This window comes from Cherax quadricarinatus, chromosome 55 (genome assembly GCF_038502225.1).
Source record: "Cherax quadricarinatus isolate ZL_2023a chromosome 55, ASM3850222v1, whole genome shotgun sequence".
Taxonomy (NCBI): Eukaryota; Metazoa; Arthropoda; class Malacostraca; order Decapoda; family Parastacidae; genus Cherax; species Cherax quadricarinatus.
The window spans coordinates 13,600,402-13,628,221 of NC_091346.1; the positions used below are offsets into that span (position 1 = coordinate 13,600,402).

A 27,820-nucleotide genomic window follows, 5' to 3' on the forward strand; every position below is an offset into this window, starting at 1 on the left:
TCTTTGCTGACGACACAACTTTTGTCATCTCGCACCCAAATTCAGCATCACTCAACAACATTGTTAATAAAGAGCTCTTAAAAATATCAACCTGGATGACTACCAATAAACTTACACTTAACATTGAACCTATATTATGTTTGGGAGCAGAGTAAGTAATGTCCAACTAAACATTGTGATTAACAATACTCTTATTGCTAAAACATAATGAGGGAAAATTTTTGGGTCTGCATCTTGACAGCAACTTGAAATTTAACACCCATATCCAACACATCTTAGGTAGTAGGTTGGTAGACAGCAACCACCCAGGGAGGTTCTACTGTCCTGCCAAGTGAGTGTAAAATGAAAGCCTGTAATTGTTTCATATGGTAGGAAGGATTGCTGGGGACAGAAAGACAGGCACACGCAGGCAGAAAGAAAGACAGACACACACAGGCACACAGAAAGACAGATAAGCAGAGCTAGACAGATAGATAGACAGACAGACATGTTTATGTGTAACAGTGAAAACAAAGCCAGGGGTTCCCTGCAGCAATGCACGATCATCAAGTGTCAAACCACTGCTGCACTGTCAGCAGTTTAGTGACAGTCTTACACCGTGCTTCCAGAAGTTTCATATATACTCCACCATGTCTAAAACACTGCCAAGACGCACAAATACCTTGTATATATTTCTAGACACTAGAAAATGACCAAGGCAGGTGAAAATGTTCACCTGCCAGTGTGATTGTGACTATTTGAGTACTATTTCAGTGCCTAATATTAGTGTCAGAACGAAGGTTGGCTATGAAATCACAAGAACTATTATAAATTGTAATTATCAAAACATAAAAATTATATAAATTAAAATAAAAACAAGAAAAAAAGGTATAGTGGTAGCACTTCTGCAAGCGGCAGGACTCAATGTTGCCATTAGGTGAGCATCCAGCGCCAACTTCATGGTCGTATATCTTGGAAAGTACTGGTCCTAAAATTTTTTTTTGGTCTTATTACACACAGAAAATGGCCCTCTTTAATTTAATAAAAAAAAAAAAATTTTTTTTAAATGTTCGGAGTGCTGGCCAAGGGAATGTAGATCTACGTTTAGACAGTTTAAAGGTTAAGTAGTGTGTAAGCATTGGTATTAGTCTCCCTAAAATGCTCGGGCATGTTAGAGGCTTTCTTTGTACAGTGGACCCCAGGATAACGTAATTAATCCGTTCCAAAGAGAGCGTCTTATACCAAATCTGACTTGATCCAAATTAATTTTCCCCATTAGAAATATTGGAAATTCAATTAATCTGTTCCAGACACCCAAAAGTATTAAACAAAATAATTTTTTACATGAAATATACATTTCCTTACACAGAAAACAATGAGACATGCAGAGTAAAACATTACTGAAATGACACCTACCTTTCTTGAAGACTTATTGATGAGTGATGAGATGGGAGGAGGGGAGAGGATGGAGGTGTACTATTGTTTGGAAGGGGAATCCTCTTCCATAAAGACTTCAGGTACCAAGTCCTTTTCTGGGGTTACTTCCCTTCTTTGTTTTTTAATGCCACTAGGACCAGCTTGAGAGTCACTCCACACCTTTGGCACTAAATATCTGTCCAGAGAGCTCTGTTTCTGGCGTCTCTAAGATTTCCCTAAAATGGGACATAACGTTGTCATTGTAGATGTTGCCAGCACGGCCTGCAACAGCTGTGTCAGGGTGATATTCATCTATAAATGTTTGCACATAAGAAAGCAGGAACACTGCAGCAGGCCTGTTGGCCCATACTAGGCAGGTCCTTCACAAACCATTCCACTAACAGAATCGTATTTGCCCAACCCAATTTTCAATGCTTCCCAAGTAATAAGCTTTGATAATTCTATTCACTCATGCACAAGTCCCACTCAAATCATATCATGTGTGTGGGGAGGTACCCCAGCTGGTGTGTGGGGAAGTACCCTGGCTGGTGTGTGGGGAAGTACCCTGGCTGGTGTGTGGGGAAGTACCCTGGCTGGTGTGTGGGGAAGTACCCTGGCTGGTGTGTGGGGAAGTACCCTGGCTGGTGTGTGGGGAAGTACCCTGGCTGGTGTGTGGGGAAGTACCCTGGCTGGTGTGTGGGGGAGTACCCTGGCTGGCATGTGGAGAAGTACCCTGGCTGGCATGTGGAGAAGTACCCTGGCTGGTGTGTGGGGAAGTACCCTGGCTGGTGTGTGGGGGAGTACCCTGGCTGGTGTATAGGGAAGTACCCTGGCTGGTGTGTGGGGAAGTACCCTGGCTGGTGTGTGGGGGAGTACCCTGGCTGGTGTATAGGGAAGTACCCTGGCTGGTGTGTGGGGAAGTACCCTGGCTGGTGTGTGGGGAAGTACCCTGGCTGGTATGTGGGGAGGTACCCTGGCTGGTGTGTGGGGAAGTACCCTGGCTGGTGTGTGGGGAAGTACCCTGGCTGGTGTGTGGGGAAGTACCCTGGCTGGTGTGTGGGGAAGTACCCTGGCTGGTGTGTGGGGAAGTACCCTGGCTGGTGTGTGGGGAAGTACCCCGGCTGGTGTGTTGGGAAGTACCCTGGCTGGTGTGTGGGGAAGTACCCTGGCTGGTGTGTGGGGAAGTACCCCGGCTGGTGTGTGGGGAAGTACCCCGGCTGGTGTGTTGGGAAGTACCCTGGCTGGTGTGTTGGGAAGTACCCTGGCTGGTGTGTGGGGAAGTACCCTGGCTGGTGTGTGGGGGAGTACCCTGGCTGGTGTATAGGGAAGTACCCTGGCTGGTGTGTGGGGAAGTACCCTGGCTGGTGTGTGGGGAAGTACCCTGGCTGGTGTGTGGGGAAGTACCCTGGCTGGTGTGTGGGGAAGTACCCTGGCTGGTGTGTGGGGAAGTACCCTGGCTGGTGTGTGGGGAAGTACCCTGGCTGGTGTGTGGGGAAGTACCCTGGCTGGTGTGTGGGGAAGTACCCTGGCTGGTGTGTGGGGAAGTACCCTGGCTGGTGTGTGGGGAAGTACCCTGGCTGGTGTGTGGGGAAGTACCCTGGCTGGTGTGTGGGGAAGTACCCTGGCTGGTGTGTGGGGAAGTACCCTGGCTGGTGTGTGGGGAAGTACCCTGGCTGGTGTGTGGGGAAGTACCCTGGCTGGTGTGTGGGGAAGTACCCTGGCTGGTGTGTGGGGAAGTACCCTGGCTGGTGTGTGGGGAAGTACCCTGGCTGGTGTGTGGGGAAGTACCCTGGCTGATGTACCACCATCACTACCACCCTTTTGGAACTTTCTACAAACTTTTTCTTGAATTCTATAGTGTTTCTCACCCTCTTTACCAAAGGGCTGGAACTAGAAGCTCTCTTTGGACCCATGGTGGCTTATTTAGCAGTTACAAGCACGAAAAACAATGGAATAATACCAAATGTATCGCATGTACGCGTGGAATTGTCCTCACTGGCTGGTAAACAATGGCACACTGGCTGTACATGGAGTGTTTGGGCTCCTCACGGTATGCGGACACGTTCAGGACGAATGACTTTAACCGAGTTCAGTGTCGTTAACCGAGCCAATATTTTGATGCAAAAATGTTACTTAATCCGATTATTACTTAATCCGGGGGTCCATTGTACTTAACAATATTTGAAACATGTAAATCATACATTGTATACTATGCAAAGAAATAAAAAATTAATTTAGTTTAGGTTTTTAATCAAACTCTGTATTTTTGGTGTTATTACCTTCCGAAAAAAATTCTTTACCATATCAAAAGAATTTTTTTTTTTTTAAATGTTGACACTGTGAACACTTAATTTCAGGGGTCTGGAGAGTGAAAGGGTTAAAAGTTTATTAAATGAATGAAACTAAAATATTTTTACTCTGGGAAAGAGAAAATGAGATGAGAACTATTCTAACAGATAAAAATTACAGTATCTGTGATACACATGGTTTATAAAGCAATATTTTCTAACATGGCAACTGAATGCATATCTTTAATTGAACAGTATTATTAGTCACCCCATACCCATTCTGTAGGCAGCCCAAAAATTACTAAACACAGTAAGTCAAGGGACTGGGTCTCAACATTTTTTCACAGGCAAGTTAAAGTATTGAGAATTTACAATAAGTGAAGTTGGAATAATTTGAATTGGTAACACTGCACAGTGCAGGTTTTCCTCACTATCAGATTTCACTTCATGTGAATTCACTCCTCTAAAGTAGGCTTAGGATACAAGTAATTTCTTTCTGGATCTCAACACTGAGTCTTTATAAAAGGAAACTAACTGATCAGGGATTCTTGACAACCTTGACAGGTTAATCACCCAATTCATTTAAATATTAAGAAACTGAAGATATATTTCTTAACATTCCAAATGTGCCATTATGTACACATTTCCTGCCTCTCAAACTGTTTTTCCCTATTCATCTATCAAGGTTTCTTGGTATCTTTTTTTGTCATTACTGTCTCTTGTCTGGTCTTTCTATCCTCTAATGTTCTTGGATTCAGTTCATTAAAATTTTCCTCACAATTCATATCCTTAGCTTTGTGACTAGTTTTTCTTGCAAATCTCTTGGCAAGCTTTATCAGCTGTGGGTTTTAAGCTGATGTTGAGCTTAATGTATGTCATCTATAGGATCATATATGATTCTTTATTGAGATTCTTAAAATACATCCTAATGTTTTACCTTACTACTGCTCTTTATTATATTTTTTTAATACAGAACAAAAAGCACTTACCTATTTCCAGTGGTAATCTGTATGTATCAAAGTTTTCAAACTTCTTCTTTATTTTTTTTAATGTTTTCTTCTTCTTTGGTTCTGGTTCTTTCTCCACGTCAGTGTAAGTGTAACATTCCAACCAATGTGAATTGCTTTTCTTTCGTTTTTTGCAACTCAAATAACCCCTGGAATTATAATATGTGCAGTAAAAGTTGTCTATGTCAGTAAATTAAAATTCCATATTTGTTCTACCTAATTATACAGATTTTAAAGTTAATATATTTTATTAATGACACACAAAAACTAAGGTAAATTCCTAGGTTTACAACTGACCAATAACTGTAAATTAATACTCATGTGCAACAAAGAGCAATATACATATTACATACTATATCTTCACAGTACTGTGCTTGCAAAACTTCATTATCATGTATTTTGCTTAACACTGCTTACTCTATACAATGTACTTCTTTCAATGTATTGGCCATATCCCACCTAAGCAGGGTTTCCCAAAAAGAAAAATTAAAATTTCTTTAAATTTAGTTATGTATAAAGGAGGAGTTACTAGCCCCTTGCTCCCGGCATTTTCGTCGCTTCTTATGATACACATGGCTTACAGACATACAATTCTGTTCCACTTTCCCATGGAGATAAAAGGGAATAAACAAGTAATAGTAAGAAAATAGAAGAAAACCCAGAGGGGTATGTATATATGTGCTTGGACATGCATGTGTAGTGTGACCTAAGTGTAAGTAGAAGTAGTAAGACGTACAGTGGTACCTTGACTTATGATTGCCCCAACTTACGAGTTTTCCGAGTTACAAGCCGTCGCTCAGTGGATTTTTTGCTTTGAGTTGCGAGCCAAAATCCACGTTATGAGTGAGCTTCAGATACACCGTCACTCACAGGAGATACCAAGGAAATATCAAAAACCTCGATAATAACCGATGTGTAACATCCTTTCAATTTTGATACCACTGGTAATGTCACGCTGCCAGAATGTTCTATAACATATGCCCTAAGTAAATAGAAACAATTCTGGAACGTGTAATACACGTTCGGCAGGCCAGCTGACTGGCTGATTTGCTTTGGCTGTCAATCTCCTGTCTGTTTGTATCTGTGTCTCTATCTGTGTCTCTGTCTATCTCTGTCTCTGTTTATCTCTGTCTCTATCTCTGTCTATCTCACAGGTACATATAAATACAGTTATACATAGTGTAAATTACCTAGGATAACCCAAAAAATCCAGACAAAGTGCTATACTGTACTATGCTTGTACGTAGATATAAGGCATAATAAGCATGACTGGCAAGTAATACACATTTTCACTTGTTCAGGAATCAGTCATGACGACTCTGCATCGTGTGTAATACCTGTTGGTTCATGAATAGCTCTCTCTCTGAGACAGAGAGACAGGAAGACAAACACAAGCAGACAGAAAGACAGATAAGCAGAGACAGAGATAAATACAGACAGAGCTAGACAGACAGACAGAAAAATAGACATAGAAACAAACAGATAGACAGACATGTTTATGTATAACAGTGAAAAATAAAGCCAGGGCAGTGCACCATCATCAAATGTCCCTCCACTGCTGCACTGTCAGCAGTGGAGTGATACTCATTTTACACCTGCTTCAAGGAGTTTCATATATACTCCAGCATTTCTGAAACATTGCTGGGACCTGGCAAAAAGGGCAAAAATCATTTCTTATTTATAAATACATTTTTCTTATTTAAAAACCCCTAACAAACAAATTGGGGTGGTTTTTTGGGGAGCTGGAACGGATTAATGGCATTTCAATTAATTTCACTGAAGAAAATTTATTTGATATACACGTACAAGCAAATTGAGTTACGATCTCAGTCAAGGAACAAATTAAACTCGCAAGTCAAGGTACCAATGTACTTGAAATCTTGCATGTTTATGAGATAGAAAAAAAAGACACCAGCAATCCTGCCATATGTAAAGCGATTACAGGTTTCCATTTCATACTCACTTGGTAGGACGATAATACCTCCTACATTTTACACATGTAGTATTTATCCACATGCTTCACCAGCTACAAACTATCTCAAATCAATCATTACATACCAGACATCAGCCATCAAGAAAACATCAAACTTTACATTAAACCCTGTTAAACATGTAAGCCATTCATACTGCAATATTGTAAATTATACTAATTGTAATATTTTTTTTTTACCTCTATTATAAATCTTATTAATTATATATTTTTTGCTGCCTCTCTTTTATAATAATTCAAAAAATGCATAATTAAAATTTACCACTCTTTGATCTATGTTTAGTTTTAAGTAGTCTATAATCATTTGGATTAGCCTGCCCAAAATGTTCAGGCATGCTAGTGGCTTACTTTGTGTTTAACAATATCTTATTAACATGTAAATATCACACTGTATACTATACAAAGGAATAAATATTTGTCCAGCAATATAAAAATAACCGGTTTCCCTGAGTCCCTTCGCTAAATATTACCTTGCTCACAGTCCAACAGCTCGTCAGGTCGTAATAAAGTTGGTAGAATTACCGACACTATGTAAAGTAAAAGGACACAAGTGCAACCAATGTGACATTTTATTGTGGCAACGTTTCACTCTCCAGGAGCTTTATCAAGCCATTACTTGATAAAGCTCCTGGAGAGCGAAACGTTGCCACAATACAATGTCACATTAGTTGCACTTGTGTCCTTTTACTTTACAGCTCGTCAGGTCCCAAATACCATACATCTCCATTCACTCCTATCTAACACGCTCTTGCGCACTTGCTGTTAGTCCAAGCCTCTCGCCCACAAGACCTCATTTACCCCTTCCCTCCAACCTTTTCGAGGATGACCCCTACCCCGCCTTCCTTTCCCTACAGATTTATACGCTCTCCATGTCATTCTACTTTGATACATTCTCTCTAAATGACCAAACCACCTCAACTACCCCTCTCCAGTCCTCTGAATAATACTTTTATTAACTCCACACCTTCTCCTAATTTCCACACTCCAAATTTTCTGCATAATATTTACACCACACATTGCCCTTGGACATGTCATCTCCACTGCCTCCAACCATCTCCTCACTGCAGCATTTACAACTCAAGCTTCACACCCATATAAGTGTTGGTACCACTATACTTTCATACATTCCCTTCTTTGCCTCCATAGATAACATTTTTTGTCTCCACATATACCTCAATGCACCACTCACCTTTTTTCCTTCATCAATTCTATGATTAACCTTTTTTTTTTTTTTTTTTTTATTATCACACCGGCCGATTCCCACCAAGGCAGGGTGGCCCGAAAAAGAAAAACTTTCACCATCATTCACTCCATCACTGTCTTGCCAGAAGGGTGCTTTACACTACAGTTTTTAAACTGCAACATTAACACCCCTCCTTCAGAGTGCAGGCACTGTACTTCCCATCTCCAGGACTCAAGTCCGGCCTGCCGGTTTCCCTGAATCCCTTCATAAATGTTACTTTGCTCACACTCCAACAGCACGTCAAGTATTAAAAACCATTTGTCTCCATTTACTCCTATCAAACACGCTCAAGCATGCCTGCTGGAAGTCCAAGCCCCTCGCACACAAAACCTCCTTTACCCCCTCCCTCCAACCCTTCCTAGGCCGACCCCTACCCCGCCTTCCTTCCACTACAGACTGATACACTCTTGAAGTCATTCTGTTTCGCTCCATTCTCTCTACATGTCCGAACCACCTCAACAACCCTTCCTCAGCCCTCTGGACAACAGTTTTGGTAATCCCGCACCTCCTCCTAACTTCCAAACTACGAATTCTCTGCATTATATTCACACCACACATTGCCCTCAGACATGACATCTCCACTGCCTCCAGCCTTCTCCTCGCTGCAACATTCATCACCCACGCTTCACACCCATATAAGAGCGTTGGTAAAACTATACTCTCATACATTCCCCTCTTTGCCTCCAAGGACAAAGTTCTTTGTCTCCACAGACTCCTAAGTGCACCACTCACTCTTTTTCCCTCATCAATTCTATGATTCACCTCATCTTTCATGGACCCATCCGCTGACACGTCCACTCCCAAATATCTGAATACGTTCACCTCCTCCATACTCTCTCCCTCCAATCTGATATTCAATCTTTCATCACCTAATCTTTTTGTTATCCTCATAACCTTACTCTTTCCTGTATTCACCTTTAATTTTCTTCTTTTGCACACCCTACCAAATTCATCCACCAATCTCTGCAACTTCTCTTCAGAATCTCCCAAGAGCACAGTGTCATCAGCAAAGAGCAGCTGTGACAACTCCCACTTTGTGTGTGATTCTTTATCTTTTAACTCCACGCCTCTTGCCAAGACCCTCGCATTTACTTCTCTTACAACCCCATCTATAAATATATTAAACAACCACGGTGACATCACACATCCCTGTCTAAGGCCTACTTTTACTGGGAAAAAATTTCCCTCTTTCCTACATACTCTAACCTGAGCCTCACTATCCTCGTAAAAACTCTTCACTGCTTTCAGTAACCTACCTCCTACACCATACACTTGCAACATCTGCCACATTGCCCCCCTATCCACCCTGTCATACGCCTTTTCCAAATCCATAAATGCCACAAAGACCTCTTTAGCCTTATCTAAATACTGTTCACTTATATGTTTCACTGTAAACACCTGGTCCACACACCCCCTACCTTTCCTAAAGCCTCCTTGTTCATCTGCTATCCTATTCTCCGTCTTACTCTTAATTCTTTCAATTATAACTCTACCATACACTTTACCAGGTACACTCAACAGACTTATCCCCCTATAATTTTTGCACTCTCTTTTATCCCCTTTGCCTTTATACAAAGGAACTATGCATGCTCTCTGCCAATCCCTAGGTACCTTACCCTCTTCCATACATTTATTAAACAATTGCACCAACCACTCCAAAACTATATCCCCACCTGCTTTTAACATTTCTATCTTTATCCCATCAATCCCGGCTGCCTTACCCCCTTTCATTTTACCTACTGCCTCACGAACTTCCCCCACACTCACAACTGGCTCTTCCTCACTCCTACAAGATGTTATTCCTCCTTGCCCTATACACGAAATCACAGCTTCCCTATCTTCATCAACATTTAACAATTCCTCAAAATATTCCTTCCATCTTCCCAATACCTCTAACTCTCCATTTAATAACTCTCCTCTCCTATTTTTAACTGACAAATCCATTTGTTCTCTAGGCTTTCTTAACTTGTTAATCTCACTCCAAAACTTTTTCTTATTTTCAACAAAATTTGTTGATAACATCTCACCCACTCTCTCATTTGCTCTCTTTTTACATTGCTTCACCACTCTCTTAACCTCTCTCTTTTTCTCCATATACTCTTCCCTCCTTGCATCACTTCTACTTTGTAAAAACTTCTCATATGCTAACTTTTTCTCCCTTACTACTCTCTTTACATCATCATTCCACCAATCGCTCCTCTTCCCTCCTGCACCCACTTTCCTGTAACCACAAACTTCTGCTGAACACTCTAACACTACATTTTTAAACCTACCCCATACCTCTTCGACCCCATTGCCTATGCTCTCATTAGCCCATCTATCCTCCAATAGCTGTTTATATCTTACCCTAACTGCCTCCTCTTTTAGTTTATAAACCTTCACCTCTCTCTTCCCTGATGCTTCTATTCTCCTTGTATCCCATCTACCTTTTACTCTCAGTGTAGCTACAACTAGAAAGTGATCTGATATATCTGTGGCCCCTCTATAAACATGTACATCCTGAAGTCTACTCAACAGTCTTTTATCTACCAATACATAATCCAACAAACTACTGTCATTTCGCCCTACATCATATCGTGTATACTTATTTATCCTCTTTTTCTTAAAATATGTATTACCTATAACTAAACCCCTTTCTATACAAAGTTCAATCAAAGGGCTCCCATTATCATTTACACCTGGCACCCCAAACTTACCTACCACACCCTCTCTAAAAGTTTCTCCTACTTTAGCATTCAAGTCCCCTACCACAATTACTCTCTCACTTGGTTCAAAGGCTCCTATACATTCACTTAACATCTCCCAAAATCTCTCTCTCTCCTCTGCATTCCTCTCTTCTCCAGGTGCATACACGCTTATTATGACCCACTTCTCGCATCCAACCTTTACTTTAATCCACATAATTCTTGAATTTACACATTCATATTCTCTTTTCTCCTTCCATAACTGATCATTTAACATTACTGCTACCCCTTCCTTTGCTCTAACTCTCTCAGATACTCCAGATTTAATCCCATTTATTTCCCCCCACTGAAACTCTCCTACCCCCTTCAGCTTTGTTTCGCTTAGGGCCAGGACATCCAACTTCTTTTCATTCATAACATCAGCAATCATCTGTTTCTTGTCATCCGCACTACATCCACGCACATTTAAGCAACCCAGTTTTATAAAGTTTTTCTTCTTCTCTTTTTTAGTAATTGTATACAGGAGAAGGGGTTACTAGCCCATTGCTCCCGGCATTTTAGTCGCCTCATACGACACGCATGGCTTACGGAGGAAAGATTCTTTTCCACTTCCCCATGGACAATAGAAGAAATAAAAAAGAACAAGAGCTATTTAGAAAAAGGAGAAAAACCTAGATGTATGTATATATATATATGCATGTGCGTGTCTGTGAAGTGTGACCAAAGTGTTAGTAGGAGTAGCAAGATATCCCTGTTATCTTAGCGTGTTTATGAGACAGAAAAAGAAACCAGCAATCCTACCATCATGCAAAACAATTACAGGTTTTTGTTTCACAGTCATCTGGCAGGACAGTAGTACTTCCCTGGGTGGTTGCTGTCTACCAACCTACTACCTATAGGTAGTAGATTAACCTTATCCTTCATAAATCCATCCGCTGACAGGTCAACTCCCAAATATCTGAAAAGATTCACTTCTTCCATACTCCTCCTCTCCAATTTGATATCCAATTTTTCTTTATCTAAATCATTTGATACTCTCATCACCTTACTCTTTTCTATGTTCACTTTCAACTTTCTACCTTTACACACTCTCCCAAACTCGTCCACTAACCTTTGCAATTTTTCTTTAGAATCTCCCATAAGCACAGTATCATCAGCAAAAGTAACTGTGTCAATTCCCATTTTGTATTTGATTCCCCATAATTTAATCCCACCCCTCTCCTGAACAGCATTTGCTTCTTTTACAACCCTATCTATAAATATATTAAACAACCATGGTGACATTACACATCCCTGTCTAGACCTACTTTTACCGGGAAGTAGTCTCCCTCTCTTCTACACACCCTAACCTGAGCCTCACTATCCTCATAAAAACTCTTTACAGCATTTAGTAACTTACCACCTATTCCATATACTTGCACCATCTGCCACATTACTCCTCTATCCACTCTATCATATGCATTTTCTAAATCCATAAATGCAATGAAAACTTCTATACCTTTATTTAAATACTGTTCACATATATGCTTCAATGTAAACACTTGATCTACACATCCCCTACCCACTCTAAAACTTCCTTGCTCATCTGCAATCCTACATTCCGTCTTACCTCTAATTCTTTCAATAATAACCCTATCGTACACTTTTCCTGGTATATTCAGTAAACTAATTCCTCTCGAATTTTTACAATCTCTTTTGTCCCCCCTCCCTTTATATGAAGGAACTATACATGCTCTCTGCCAATCCCTAAGTACCTTCCCCTCTTCCATACAGTTATTAAACTAAAATACCAACCACTCTAACACTATATCCCCCCTTGCTTTTAACATTTCTGTCATGATCCTGTCAGTTCCAGCTGCTTTACCCCCTTTCATTCTACGTAATGCCTCACGCACCTCACCCACACTCACATCCTGTTCTTCTGCACTCCTAAAAAATGGTATACCTCCCTGGCCAATGCATGAAATTACCACCTCCCTTTCTTCATCGACATTTAAAAGTTCCTCAAAATATTTCCGCCATCTACCCAATACCTCCATCTCCCCATCTACTAACTCCCCTACTATGTTTTTAACTGACAAATCCATTCGTTCTCTAGGCTTTCTTATTTTCATTAAAATTTCTTGACAGTGCCTCTCCCACTCTATCATCTGCTCTTTTTTTGCACTCTCTTCACCTTTCTTTTACTCTCCATATACTCTGCTCTTCTTATAACACTTCTGCTTAGTAAAAACTTCTCATAAGCTACCTTTTCCTCTTTTATCACACCCTTTACTTCATCATTCCACCAATCACTCCTCTTTCTTGAAATAATCACTGTTTACTGTGATTATTTCAAGAACCTTGCCAGGGCCTATACAGAAGCCTCTACGATCACTGGTAACTAAAATATAAGCTGTCGAACAATTCAACAGTAAATTCTATAATGGAGGACAAGAGAGCACAAAAAAGCAGCCTCCTACAGCAACAAGTTCTGACATATGATAAGTCTCAATAACATCTCCCATAAGCTATCTAGTGCTAGAGAAAACGAAAAAAAACATTGAAATTAGCAGATGTTTTTTGTGGTGTTAGCTCAACAATTTATTCTGCAGGCACTATATATTGTGAACAGATGTTTTAGCATATTTCCATTAATATACTAACTGCTGTTTTAAAGTTGGCTAGTGTTGCATAAGAGCTTTTCACTATTACATTTACAGTACATAATCTTCCAGTGACAATCTTTTGATAATGTGGACTCTGGTTCCTAGAACTTCTTGGTAAAACTACCTACTGTGTCCACATGTGTGTGTAGCTCATGTATAATGCTGTATGACCTTTAAGCATTTAACACTTGAGGTATGGGTTTTGAATGTTGCAGTGGTAGCAGGCTAGAGGCAGTGGAGATGCCATTTTTTGAGAGAAATATTTACTGTAGTGCGAATATTATTCAGAGAATGAGGAATGTAGAAACTATAACTCGATGTGGAGTCACCAAGAGGACTAAGGAAGGATTGTTGAAGTGGTCTGGGCATGCAGATAAGATGGAGAGGGATAGGATGATGAAGAGGGTTTATAAATCTGGGGTGGAAGGTAGGAAGGGTAGGGGTCATTCCAAGAATGACTGGAGGGAGAGGGGTTAAAGAGGTTTTGAATTTTAGGGGCTTGAGTTTTTAGGGCCATTAAGGTAAAACAAAAATAGTAGCTTGTCCACTTATTTATACATACCCACATACTAATATAATAAAAAAAAATGAGTGGTTAAAAATAAAGAATTTAACTTACCCTAAAATATCCTCTGAATCTGACTGGCTTTTAGGTAAAGAACTATTGCTCTGCAGTTCTTGTGAATGTATATGATTTTCATTTGTTGATGTACCACTCTTTTCTTTAACAGGTTTCACTAATGGTTGAGAGAATATTTGATTTTCACTTGATGATGCACCACTGTCTTTTTCAACATGTTTTCCATATGAATGGTCAGTATGTGCAACAGACTTTTTCTTTATGTTACGTGAATATACAATGATTTTAGGTGTAGATATACAGGCATTTTTTGTGTATGTATGGTCTGGAAATGTGCACACATCTTTCTGCCAGTTTTCTATGGCTGCCTGAACCACCAGTGGTGATAAATTTCCCTTTAATTCTTCAGACTCTGATGAATCTGTGCAAGCATTTGCCTCTTTATTCCTTAAATCTACTGTATTTTCAAATGATGAGGTGACTGTATTTTCTATCAAATTTCCTGTATTTGCTACATCATTGTTAGTTACTTCACATATGTTTCTTGAAGGTAATACTGCTTCTGCTGCAGTCATGAAAGTATCTTCCTGTGTCTGGTAAGTATTTCCCATGGTAACATGTGCAGCAACACACATGTTTTCAAGTATGCTTTTTGTATTTCCAACTGTACTGGTTTCCTCTGCTAGTGTGGCAATACAAGACTTACCTTGTATGTTCTTCAAATCTTTTGTAGCTATAGATGTAGCAGTGTGAATATTATCCTCTATATTTGTTAAAGATATAATATTATAATTGTTGTGAGAATTTTCTGAATCTGCTACCATCATAGGAATAAATGCAACTGCATTATGAACATCAGATAATTGTTGCATATTTACATATGTGATGGCTAACTTATTTTCTCTCTCCAGTGAATCTGACACTATGACTGGTGGGAAAATTTCAGTACTTTTATGTATAGTTTTTGACTCTACTGTATTTAATGGTGCTATTACACTGGTATCTATCTTTGTCATTGTGACACCTGCAGTATCTTTGTGTATGGAAGAAATGTCACTGTTAAGTTCTTTTCCAATGTTTATGTGATCCTTACTCACAATTCTTTGATTACTATTTACTCCATATAAGAAATTTAATTCACTTAGAGATGTATTATATGAAGGCATTTTACTGTTAGTTTTTCTAAATAATGTACTGTCAACATTATTCACTGGTGGCAAGTCAATTATTTTATATTTATTAGAAGATAGTATCTCCTTTTTAGGCAGTGAATTATTATGATTATTACTGCTATTATTATTATTATTATATTCATAAGAGGTATTAAACTTCTTAGGTGGTGAAGAGACTTCATGATGTTGTCTTGAATTATTCAGAGCAGTAAGTTGATGAAACTGCATTAAATATGAGTTTCTTGCAGGATGTTTATTACCTATGCATTGTGTAGTTCCTACACCTACTATTTCCCTCTTATTATCTCTCCCAGTATTATTATTTATCCGAGATGAGAGAGAAGTCCCATAAAATTGTGGCTTAGAGATAACGGCAGTTTTTTCTAACTTTTTGTTGCTGTTATTGGAGATGTTATCTGTATTTGTATTAGGTGTAGAAATATCACATTCTCCAAACATTTCAGTACTTAAACTAGATTTGCCTTCAGCTGATATATACAATGTGACAACATCTTTCATGGGCTTCACAACAGCAACACTTGGAGAGGAAACAAAGTTTCTGTTCAACTGACATGAAACTGCATTTTTTTGAGGTCCAGTAGCAACAGATATTTTTAATAATCCTAGATTATCATCATTCTTTGCCTTGCTTATTATACTCATTTTGTCACTCACTGCTTTTCTTTTTTGGTTTTCTCCTAAAGTACTTGCTGGTGCTGGTCTAGCATATCCTTTGTTTTTAGAATTAGACTCTTGAGAGAAATGCAATGAATGTCTTCCTGATTCTTGAGAGTGCTTCTTTGCAAATTGTGAGACAATGGAGGTCCATGTAAGGAATGCCTTACTGCTTTCCTTATTTTTGCTTGTAACTTCTGGCAAAGAATTTGCACTTTTGATTCCTGAGGATTTTAAGCATCTCACAGACTTATTTTCTGAAGCTTGCTTTATACCTGAAAATATAAGATTACAGATGTAAATTTACACTTAGGAAATGTTCAAATTTCTATTTTTACCATATTGCATCTCAATTACCATTATTAATGATACAATAAAAATAAATTTTGTGAAGGGATTTGGGGAAACTACTTAGCCAGATTTGAGTTCTAGAAGCAGGAAGTAAAATGCCTGCACTCTGGAGTGGTCTGGGATATTTGCTGTTCAGAGGGACATCTAAACTATTGTATCTGTGTGTCCTGGCAAGACGATGATAGTGTGAATGATGGTGAAAGTGTTTTTTACTGGTCACCCTGCCTCAATGGGAGAAGCCAGCATGTTAAAATATATATACAGCCTTTCCTCACTTAATGACGGAGTTCCGTTCCTTAGACCACGTTGGTAAACGAAAACATCACTAAGTGAGGAGCATACTATAATGGTAGTGGGTTTGTGTCAACCATCTCTGATATTGTTTTAATGTCACCTTTGCATTATTTATAACATTTCTGGTATATTCTTAAATGTTTATACAGTAGTGTACTGTATAAACATTTAAATGTTTATTTTTTTTTTCCAACAAGTCAGCAGTCTCCCACTGAGGCAGGGTGACCCAAAAAGAAAGAAAATCCCCAAAAAGAAAATACTTTCATCATCATTCAACACTTTCACCTCACTCACACATAATCACTGTTTCTGCAGAGGTGCTCAGAACACAACAGTTTAGAAGCATATACGTATAAAGATACACAACATATCCCTCCAAACTGCTAATATCCCAAAACCCCTCCTTTAGAGTGCAGGCATTGTACTTCCCATTTCCAGGACTCAATTCCAGCTATATAAAAATGTTTATACGTAGAGTAATGTACTCTAAAATACATTATTTAGGTATGCATACTGGTCAGAGTCCGTCATAAGTCTGAGGCGTTGGTAAACAAGTACGTCGCTAAGTGAGGAGAAGCTGTATATGTGTGTATGTATATATACAGTGCTAGTCACGGCATTATGCCTCCCCTCCCCCACAAATGTACCAAAACACAAACACATACCATGAAAGCTTATAATATATATACAATGGACCCCCGGATATCATAGTCGCTGGATTTCATAATATTCGGTAATCATAACTTTTTTTGTCAAAATATTGGCTCGGTGATCGTCATTTACCTTAGTAATAGTCGTTCTCCCAAACGCGTACGAGCGGCCCCAAATGGCCCCGAGCAGCCCCACACACCATCCCACACCATTCACAGTCAGTCTGCCATTGTTTATCAGTGAGTAACTGTCACCCCACGCATTCATACGATACATTTCGTAATATTCCATTCTTTTTTGTACTTGCAACTGCTAAATAAGCCACCATGAGCCCAAAGAAAGCTTCTAGTGCCAGCCCTTTGGTAAAGAAGCCGAGAAACACTATAGAATTCAAGCAAGACATCATTGCAAAATATGAAAGTGGAGTACATGTGGCAGAGCTTCCCAGGTTGTATAAGAAACCCCATACAACCATCGCTTCCATCGTGGCCAAGAAAAAGGAAATCAAGGAAGCTGTTCCGAAAGGTACAAATATACTCATACAACAGAGACTGCAAATACTAGAAGATGTGGAGACTTTGTTGTTGGTGTGGATCAACTAAAAACAGTTAGCAGGATATAGTGTTATACAGTTGATAATTTGTGAAAAGGCAAGGCAGTTGCATGATAATCTTGTAAAGAAAATGCCTGGAACTAGTGCTAATGTTAGTGAATTTAAGGCCAGCAAAGGCTGGTTTGAGAGTTTTAAGAAGCACAGTGGCATACACAGTGTGGTAAAGCATGGCAAGACTGCAAGTTCTGACAAATATGCAGCTGAAAAATATGTTCATGAATTCAAGGGATACATAGACGCTGAACAATTCAAACCCCAACAAGTGTTCAATTGTGACAAAACAGGCCTCTTTTGGAAGAAAATGCCAAAGAGGACCTACATCATGCAGGAGGAAAAGGCACTCCCAGGACACAAGCCTATGAAAGACAGACTAACTCATGTTCTGTAGTAATGCTAGTGGGGATTTCAAAGTGAAGCCTTTACTGGTGTAGCACTCTGAAAATCTCAGGGCATTCTAGAAAAGCAGTGTCGCCAGGAGAAAGTTGTGTGTGATGTGGAAGGCAAACAGTAAGGCATGGGTCACGAGGGAAATTTTCCTTGATTGGTTCAATGAAGTGTTTGGCCTGAGTGTGAAGAAATACCTCCTGAAAAAGAAAATGGAGCTCAAGTGCCCTCCTGGTAATGGACAATGCTCCTGCTCATCCTCCAGACTTGGATGACCAAATTGTGGATGAGTTTTGTTTCATCACAGTGAAGTTCTTGCCCCCTTATACCATTCCTCTCATCCAGCCCATGGACCAGCAGGAATTTTCAAAAAATAATTTTGTTATTTTATCTTATGAAATGGTAGAGAATCTTTTTCTGAAGGTAATAAAACAAAGTACAAAATTTGATGGAAAATTGACTAAATTATGCTCTAGCGAATTTTGATGTGTCAGCAATATTTACGCATCGCCGATTTTGTGGACTTTGACTCCCATTTTAGGCCAATTACATTATTCCAGTCGACCAAATTCTTAGCTATTTCACTAGTATTACTTCTACTCTATCGCTTGAGCACAAGAATTCGCCAAGTCAACTGTTTCAACTACAAAATAAAGTGATCGGAAATTGGTAATTTGGCCAATTTAATGCAAAGTTCAAAATGCTACAATTTCAAAATAGGGTCCAGAATAAACAATGCAGGCATTCCTGGCACTAAACTAACATTTCCTCTGTTCATTAGTTACGTTTTTAGGCTTTACTAATGAATTCCATTTTGATTTTTTATTCACAATGAATTTTTATTCAAACCAAAAAATAGAAGATTTACTGTTACGCAATATTGTAATAATTGTATAAATAATATCAGCACATTTGTGAACGTATATCAGACCCACCAGCAGGCATGTATTAGACGTATGAGGTCATTTATTTACTCTTGAACATCGGCAAAAATTTAACATTTCCGCTATTCTAAGCTCAGTTTCAAGCCATTTCCAGTATTAAAATCAATCAAAATCATCTCTATTTCTGTAATATGTCTTCCATTCTATCAAATGAGACCAAGAAATCGCAAATACAACTATAAAAACTATAAAAACATACTGGGCGGCTTGTAGGAGTGATGGCAAGAATTCTGTTTACTCTAGTCCAACACTAGAGAAGCCATGTACAGTATAGTATTACTAGGGGGTAACTGTAGAAAAATGTTCCTTTCGTATGTCTTCATTGTGTTGGCGATTTTCTCCATGACTGGTTTATCCCAGTGGGACTGTTTGTGCTCTTTGGGAGGAGCTTGTCTACTGGAGGAGTCTGCAAGGGTGTCCCACTGCATTGCTGCTTCAGTAAACCTGGGGTCTTGAGTTCCTACCACGTCTCTCAAGTGTTCGGAAACGATCTTCTTGACTAATGCACTGGAAGCCAAACACGAAGACAGAAAAGCAGGTAACGCAACATGCGTTGCTTTGTGCACCCCTATACCTCCCAGTCGCACTGGGAGGGTTGCCTGATCCCATTGCTGATCCTCTAGTGACAGGTTCTGTGCCTTAAAGGTTGATCTCAGGTGTGTCATATTCATCAAGTGTTGGGTTGTCAAAAGAGGGTGCACACCTCAGGTAGTAAGTAAGTCTTGGCATAGTAAGACGCCTTGTGAGGAGATACAGAGCATCATGGGCATCAAGATCACTTATTCTCTCCTCCATTCTTATCAGGTCATTCAATTTGCCCTTGAGGATAGTGTTGATGGCCTGGTAACCCAGTGGGGCTCCCAAGAGGGCACTGTTGGATGGAGTGGTAGTAGAGACTTCCAGGAGGTTTCTTCGCATGGTATTGATTATTTCCTGGTTTGCTGTGATGATTTCACACTTGGAGGGATTGAGGATGAGTCCCAAGTCTTCTCCCTGTGTTTTCACCAGTTGTAGGTCCTCTAACAGGGACTCTTCAATACCTGCCAGAGTGCCATCATCGAGGTACCAGATGTTGAGCTTGCTGCATAGGCTGGAAGTTAGTTCTCTTACTGCCAAGCAGAAGAGAAGTGGAGTGAGTGGGTCACCCTGTTGCACACCCTCTGATAAGAGAATTTCATGTTCTCCAAACAAAAGAATTGAGGGTTTGCTGTAGCCGGCTGAAATGAAGGGAAAAAGACTGGGGAACCGATGCCGAACAGCTGGCAAGACAACATCTCTCTTCACCATATTAAAGGCATTTCTATAATCAAGTTTGACTACGGCCTTGTCTTCTGGTAGATCCCTGATGTAGGCCCTTGCCGCTGGTTGGAGCTATAGCCTTTATCGATACCTGCTGCTTTAGTATCATACATATTGTAGAATCACTGAATCACTGCAGAAGGCACATTCTCCCCTCTCTCTTCCTCCTCTACTTTAGTACTTTGCTATGAGTTTTTTTCTTGAATTCTATCTTGTTTCTCACCTTTTTTACCAAAGGGCTGGCACTAGGAGCTTTCTTTGGGCCCATGGTGGCTTGTTTAGCAGTTGCAAGCACAAAAAACAATGAATTATTATGAAATGTGTTGTATGAACCCATGGGGTGATGGTCACATGCTGGTAAACAATGGCACACCGAGTGTGAATAGTGTGGGAGACTGGCTTTGTGTGCACGCTGACGGGCAGATGCGTACCAGAAGCTCGCCGAATCACGAGTCCAATCACGAACCACGAAGCTAAATTTTGCCAAAAAAACTTACCGAAAGTCGGATTTCACGAAACTCGCGGCCGCCGAACGGCGGGGGTCCACTGTATGTGTATATACATATATATACATATATATATATATATATATAATATATATATATATACACATATATATTATATATATATATATAATATATTATATATATATATATATATATATATATATATATATATATATATATATATATATATATATATATATATATATATATATATATAATATATATATATATATATATATATATATATATGTATATCTGCAATACATATTTTTTTTATTATCATCACACTGGCCGATTCCCACCAAGGCAGGGTGGCCCGAAAAAGAAAAACTTTCACCATCATTCACTCCATCACTGTCTTGCCAGAAGGGTGCTTTACACTACAGTTTTTAAACCGCAACATTAACACCCCTCCTTCAGAGTGCAGGCACTGTACTTCCCATCTCCAGGACTCAAGTCCGGCCTGCCGGTTTCCCTGAACCCCTTCATAAATGTTACTTTGCTCACACTCCAACAGCACGTCAAGTATTAAAAACCATTTGTCTCCATTCACTCCTATCAAACACACTCACGCATGCCTGCTGGAAGTCCAAGCCCCTCGCACACAAAGCCTCCTTTACCCCCTCCCTCCAACCTTTCCTAGGCCGACCCCTACCCCGCCTTCCTTCCACTACAGACTGATACACTCTTGAAGTTATTCTGTTTCACTCCATTCTCTCCACATGTCCGAACCACCTCAACAACCCTTCCTCAGCCCTCTGGACAACAGTTTTGGTAATCCCGCACCTCCTCCTAACTTCCAAACTACGAGTTCTCTGTATTATATTCACACCACACATTGCTCTCAGACATGACATCATATATATATATATATATATATATATATATATATATATATATATATATATATATATATATATATATTTCAACAAGTTGGTCGTCTCCCACCGAGGCAGGGTGACCCAAAAAAGAAAGAAAATCCCCAAAAAGAAAATACTTTCATCATCATTCAACACTTTCACCACACTCACACATTATCACTGCTTTTGCAGAGGTGCTCAGAATACAACAGTTTAGAAGCATATACGTATAAAGATACACAACATATCCCTCCAAACTGCCAATATCCCAAACCCCTCCTTTAAAGTGCAGGCATTGTACTTCCCATTTCCAGGACTCAAGTCCGACTATAAGTAAATAACCGGTTTCCCTGAATCCCTTCACTAAATATTACCCTGCTCACACTCCAACAGATCGTCAGGTCCCAAGTATCATTCGTCTCCATTCACTCCTATCTAACACGCTCATGCACGCTTGCTGGAAGTCCAAGCCCCTCGCCCACAAAACCTCCTTTACCCCCTCTTTCCAACCCTTTCGAGGATGACCCCTACCCCTCTTTCCTTCCCCTATAGATTTATATGCTTTCCATGTCATTCTACTTTGATCCATTCTCTCTAAATGACCAAACCACCTCAACAACCCCTCTTCTGCCCTCTGACTAATGCTTTTATTAACTCCACACCTTCTCCTAATTTCCACACTCCGAATTTTCTGCATAATATTTACACCACACATTGCCCTTAGACAGGACATCTCCACTGCCTCCAACCATCTCCTCGCTGCTGCATTTACCACCCAAGCTTCACATCCATATAAGAGTGTTGGTACTACTATACTTTCATACATTCCCTTCTTTGCCTCCATAGATAACGTTTTTTGACTCCACATATACCTCAACGCACCATTCACCTTTTTTCCCTCAACAATTCTATGATTAACCTCATCCTTCATAAATCCATCCGCCGACACGTCAACGTGGCAGATGTTGCAGGTGTATGGTGTAGGAGGTAGGTTACTGAAAGCAGTGAAGAGTTTTTACGAGGATAGTGAGGCTCAAGTTAGAGTATGTAGGAAAGAGGGAAATTATTTCCCAGTAAAAGTAGGCCTTAGACAAGGATGTGTGATGTCACCGTGGTTGTTTAATATATTTATAGATGGGGTTGTAAGAGAAGTAAATGCGAGGGTCTTGGCAAGAGGCGTGGAGTTAAAAGATAAAGAATCACACATAAAGTGGGAGTTGTCACAGTTGCTCTTTGCTGATGACACTGTGCTCTTGGGAGATTCTGAAGAGAAGTTGCAGAGATTGGTGGATGAATTTGGTAGGGTGTGCAAAAGAAGAAAATTCAAAGTGAATACAGGAAAGAGTAAGGTTATGAGGATAACAAAAAGATTAGGTGATGAAAGATTGGATATCAGATTGGAGGGAGAGAGTATGGAGGAGGTGAATGTATTCAGATATTTGGGAGTGGACGTGTCAGCGGATGGGTCTATGAAAGATGAGGTGAATCATAGAATTGATGAGGGGAAAAGGGTGAGTGGTGCACTTAGGAGTCTGTGGAGACAAAGAACTTTGTCCTTGGAGGCAAAGAGGGGAATGTATGAGAGTATAGTTTTACCAACGCTCTTATATGGGTGTGAAGCATGGGTGATGAATGTTGCAGCGAGGAGAAGGCTGGAGGCAGTGGAGATGTCATGTCTGAGAGCAATGTGTGGTGTGAATATAATGAAGAGAATTCGTAGTTTGGAAGTTAGGAGGAGGTGCGGGATTACCAAAACTGTTGTCCAGAGGGCTGAGGAAGGGTTGTTGAGGTGGTTCGAACATGTGGAGAGAATGGAGTGAAACAGAATAACTTCAAGAGTGTATCAGTCTGTAGTGGAAGGAAGGCGGGGTAGGGGTCGGCCTAGGAAAGGTTGGAGGGAGGGGGTAGGGGAGGTTTTGTGTGCGAGGGGCTTGGACTTCCAGCAGGCATGCGTGAGCGTGTTTGATAGGAGTGAATGGAGGCAAATGGTTTTTAATACTTGATGTGCTGTTGGAGTGTGAGCAAAGTAACATTTATGAAGGGGTTCAGGGAAACCGGCAGGCCGGACTCGAGTCCTGGAGATGGGAAGTGCAGTGCCTGCACTCTGAAGGAGGGGTGTTAATGTTGCAGTTTAAAAACTGTAGTGTAAAGCACCCTTCTGGCAAGACAGTGATGGAGTGAATGATGGTGAAAGTTTTTCTTTTTCGGGCCACCCTGCCTTGGTGGGAATCGGCCAGTGTGATAATAAAAAAAAAAATGCTCTTGGGAGATTCTGAAGAGAAGTTGCAGAGATTGGTGGATGAATTTGGTAGGGTGTGCAAAAGAAGAAAATTAAAGGTGAATACAGGAAAGAGTAAGGTTATGAGGATAACAAAAAGATTAGGTGATGAAAGATTGAATATCAGATTCGAGGGAGAGAGTATGGAGGAGGTGAATGTATTCAGATATTTGGGAGTGGACGTGTCAGCGGATGGGTCTATGAAAGATGAGGTGAATCATAGAATTGATGAGGGAAAAAGAGTGAGTGGTGCACTTAGGAGTCTGTGGAGACAAAGAACTTTGTCCTTGGAGGCAAAGAGGGGAATGTATGAGAGTATAGTTTTACCAACGCTCTTATATGGGTGTGAAGCATGGGTGATGAATGTTGCAGCGAGGAGAAGGCTGGAGGCAGTGGAGATGTCATGTCTGAGGGCAATGTGTGGTGTGAATATAATGCAGAGAATTCGTAGTTTGGAAGTTAGGAGGAGGTGCGGGATTACCAAAACTGTTGTCCAGAGGGCTGAGGAAGGGTTGTTGAGGTGGTTCGGACATGTAGAGAGAATGGAGCGAAACAGAATGACTTCAAGAGTGTATCAGTCTGTAGTGGAAGGAAGGCGGGGTAGGGGTCGGCCTAGGAAAGGTTGGAGAGAGGGGGTAAAGGAGGTTTTGTGTGCGAGGGGCTTGGACTTCCAGCAGGTATGCATGAGCGTGTTTGATAGGAGTGAATGGAGACAAATGGTTTTTAATACTTGACGTGCTGTTGGAGTGTGAGCAAAGTAACATTTATGAAGGGGTTCAGGGAAACCGGCAGGCCGGACTTGAGTCCTGGAGATGGGAAGTACAGTGCCTGCACTCTGAAGGAGGGGTGTTAATGTTGCAGTTTAAAAACTGTAGTGTAAAGCACCCTTCTGGCAAGACAGTGATGGAGTGAATGATGGTGAAAGTTTTTCTTTTTCGGGCCACCCTGCCTTGGTGGGAATCGGCCAGTGTGATAATAAAAAAATAATAATAATAAAATATATATATACATTATATATATATATATATATATATATATATATATATATATATATATATATATATATATATATATACAATATATATATATATATATATATATATATATATATACAATGCCTGCACTTTAAAGGAGGGGTTTGGGATATTGGCAGTTTGGAGGGATATGTTGTGTATCTTTATATGTGTATGCTTCTAGACTGTTGTATTCTGAGCACCTCTGCAAAAACAGTGATAATGTGCGAGTGTGGTGAAAGTGTTGAATGATGATGAAAGTATTTTCTTTTTGGGGATTTTCTTTCTTTTTTGGGTCACCCTGCCTCGGTGGGAGATGGCCGACTTGTTGAAAAAAAAAAATATATATATATATATACATATATATATATATATATATATATATATATATACATATATATATATATATATATATATATATATATACAATATATATACCGGCAGGCCGGACTTGAGTCCTGGAGATGGGAAGTACAGTGCCTGCACTCTGAAGGAGGGGTGTTAATGTTGCAGTTTAAAAACTGTAGTGTAAAGCACCCTTCTGGCAAGACAGTGATGGAGTGAATGATGGTGAAAGTTTTTCTTTTTCGGGCCACCCTGCCTTGGTGGGAATCGGCCGGTGTGATAATAAAAAAAATATATATATATATATATATATATATATATATATATATATATATATATATATATATATATATATATATATATATATACAGGAAGGCCCCGCTTTATGGCGTTTCACTTTACGGCGTTCCGCTAATACGGTCATTTCAAATTATGACCAAAACTCGCTATACGGCTCCCCCCACCTGACTTTCTAATACGGTCACCGCGCCCCACCTTGCTTGTTTACATTCTTCCTGAGCTCAATAAGCACTAAGTCTCTCCATTTTGTCTGAAAACTCCAAAATTTCAAATGTTTTTAAAAGTTATTTCATGTTTTATATATACTCTGATAATTATACTTATGTATACCTGTACTTAAATAAACTTACATACTGTGCTGGCATGCAGGTACACATTAAAATCAGTAAGAGTGTCTTATGTCTCCAGACGTCATATTAATAATAATAATAATCATCGAGTCTCATTTAAATGTCGTATATTACGTTAATCCATCTATGATATTTTTTCAAAATTATATAATAAACACGATACATAACATAAAAAGATGATAAATACACCCCACAATAGAATAAATAAACATAAATATGAGATGTGGTAGCCAGATAACTTGTACAAGTGATGCCAAGAATAACATTTTCTCTAATCTAACATAAGAGAAAATGTGTTACTGGGGGTAACTGTAGAAAATTATTCCTTTCGTATGTATGTAAGTTTATTCAGGTATACACAAATACAGTTACATAGATTATCATACATAACATATGTGTAGAGAACCTAGGATAACCCAAAAAAGTCAGAGTGACTTATTTCCATTGCCTTCTCAAAATGATGTTACATGAGAATGGGAGTGTTCTTCTTTATTTATTCTACCGTATCAATGTAGAGACAACCTGTACACAATGTAACTTGTACACAAACCAGACGTGTACACTTCGTTTACAAAACTTACCTTCGCCTGGTTTGTTTACATAACTCTGCGCCTGTCCTCTCATGCACTCATTCTTTCTCTCTCTCATTTATTCGTTTTATCTCATTTACTTACTCCTGACCCTACATTAAGACTACAAATATTTTAAGGTAAGTAATGAGTGAACTGTATATACATTTTATCGCTCTGGGATGCTTAAATGTAATAGAATATTATGTGTAGGTGGGTTGGCCTGGTATGGTAGCCCGGCTGACTACCATACATACCACACTTGATTTTTTACAATAAATACTACTCATCTCACCCTATATTTTAAGGTAAGTAATGAGTGAACTGTATATACATTTTATCGCTCTGGGATGCTTAAATATCATAGAATTGTATGTGTGGGTGGGGTGGCCTGGTATGGTAGCCTGGCTGACTACCATACATACCACACTTGATTTCTTACAATAAATACTACTTGTCTCACCCTAGATTAAGACTATAAATATTTTAAGGTAAGTAATGAGTGCACTATGTGTGTATTGTACTTTTTTATTTTTTTTGATGCCTGATTCTATTGCTAACTTAATATATGTTAGTGTAAACTTGTTATCTAGTGTTTGTATGCATTTGTAAGTGGAAAAAAAGGGTGTTCCACTTTACGGCGGTTTCAGCTTTACGGCGGTAGCCTGGAACCTAACCAGCCGTATAAGTGGGGCCTACTGTATATATATATATATATATATATATATATATATATATATATATATATATATATATATATATATATATATATATATATATATACACAATATATATACAATATACACAAATAACCCGCACATAAAAGACAGAAGCTTACGACGACGTTTCGGTCCGACTTGGACCATTGACAAAGTCACGGTATTGTGCCTTTTTGTTATATATACAATATATATATATATATATATATATATATATATATATATATATATATATGTATATATATATATATATATAATTATATATATATATATATATACAGTGGACCCCCGCATAGCGACCTTAATCCGTGCAAGAGGGCTGGCTGTTATGCGAAATGTTCGCTATGTGAATGAATTTTCCCCATAAGAAATAATGGAAATAAAATTAATCCGTGCAAGACACCCAAAAGTATGAAAAAAAATTTTTTTTACCACAAAAAAATGTTAATTTTAGTACACACAAACTGAAAAAGGCATGCACAATTACATGGCACTTACTTTTATTGAAGATCTGGTGATGATTGATGGGATGGGAGGAGGGGAGAGAGAGTGTTAGTGTTTAGAAGGGGAATCCCCTTCCATTAAGACTTGAGGAGGCAAGTCCTTTTCTGGGGTTACTTCCCTTCTTCTTTTAATGCCACTAGGACCAGCTTCAGAGTCAC

The 27,820-nt window shown here is 39.4% G+C and overlaps 1 protein-coding gene across 4 annotated transcripts in view; it reads right to left on the minus strand.

Moving 5' to 3' along the window:
* The window catches only part of LOC128699011 (uncharacterized), a 118,505-nt gene that overhangs the window by 50,139 nt on the left and 40,546 nt on the right, over window positions 1-27,820 (minus strand). For all 4 annotated transcript variants that reach the window (XM_053791528.2, XM_070096840.1, XM_070096841.1 and 1 more), the window contains exons 4-5: window positions 13,875-15,957; window positions 4,673-4,839 (exon numbers count right to left, since the gene is read on the minus strand). In XM_053791528.2, coding sequence (XP_053647503.2) covers window positions 4,673-4,839; window positions 13,875-15,957 — 2,250 coding nt within the window. The remainder of the gene's footprint in view (window positions 1-4,672; window positions 4,840-13,874; window positions 15,958-27,820) is intronic.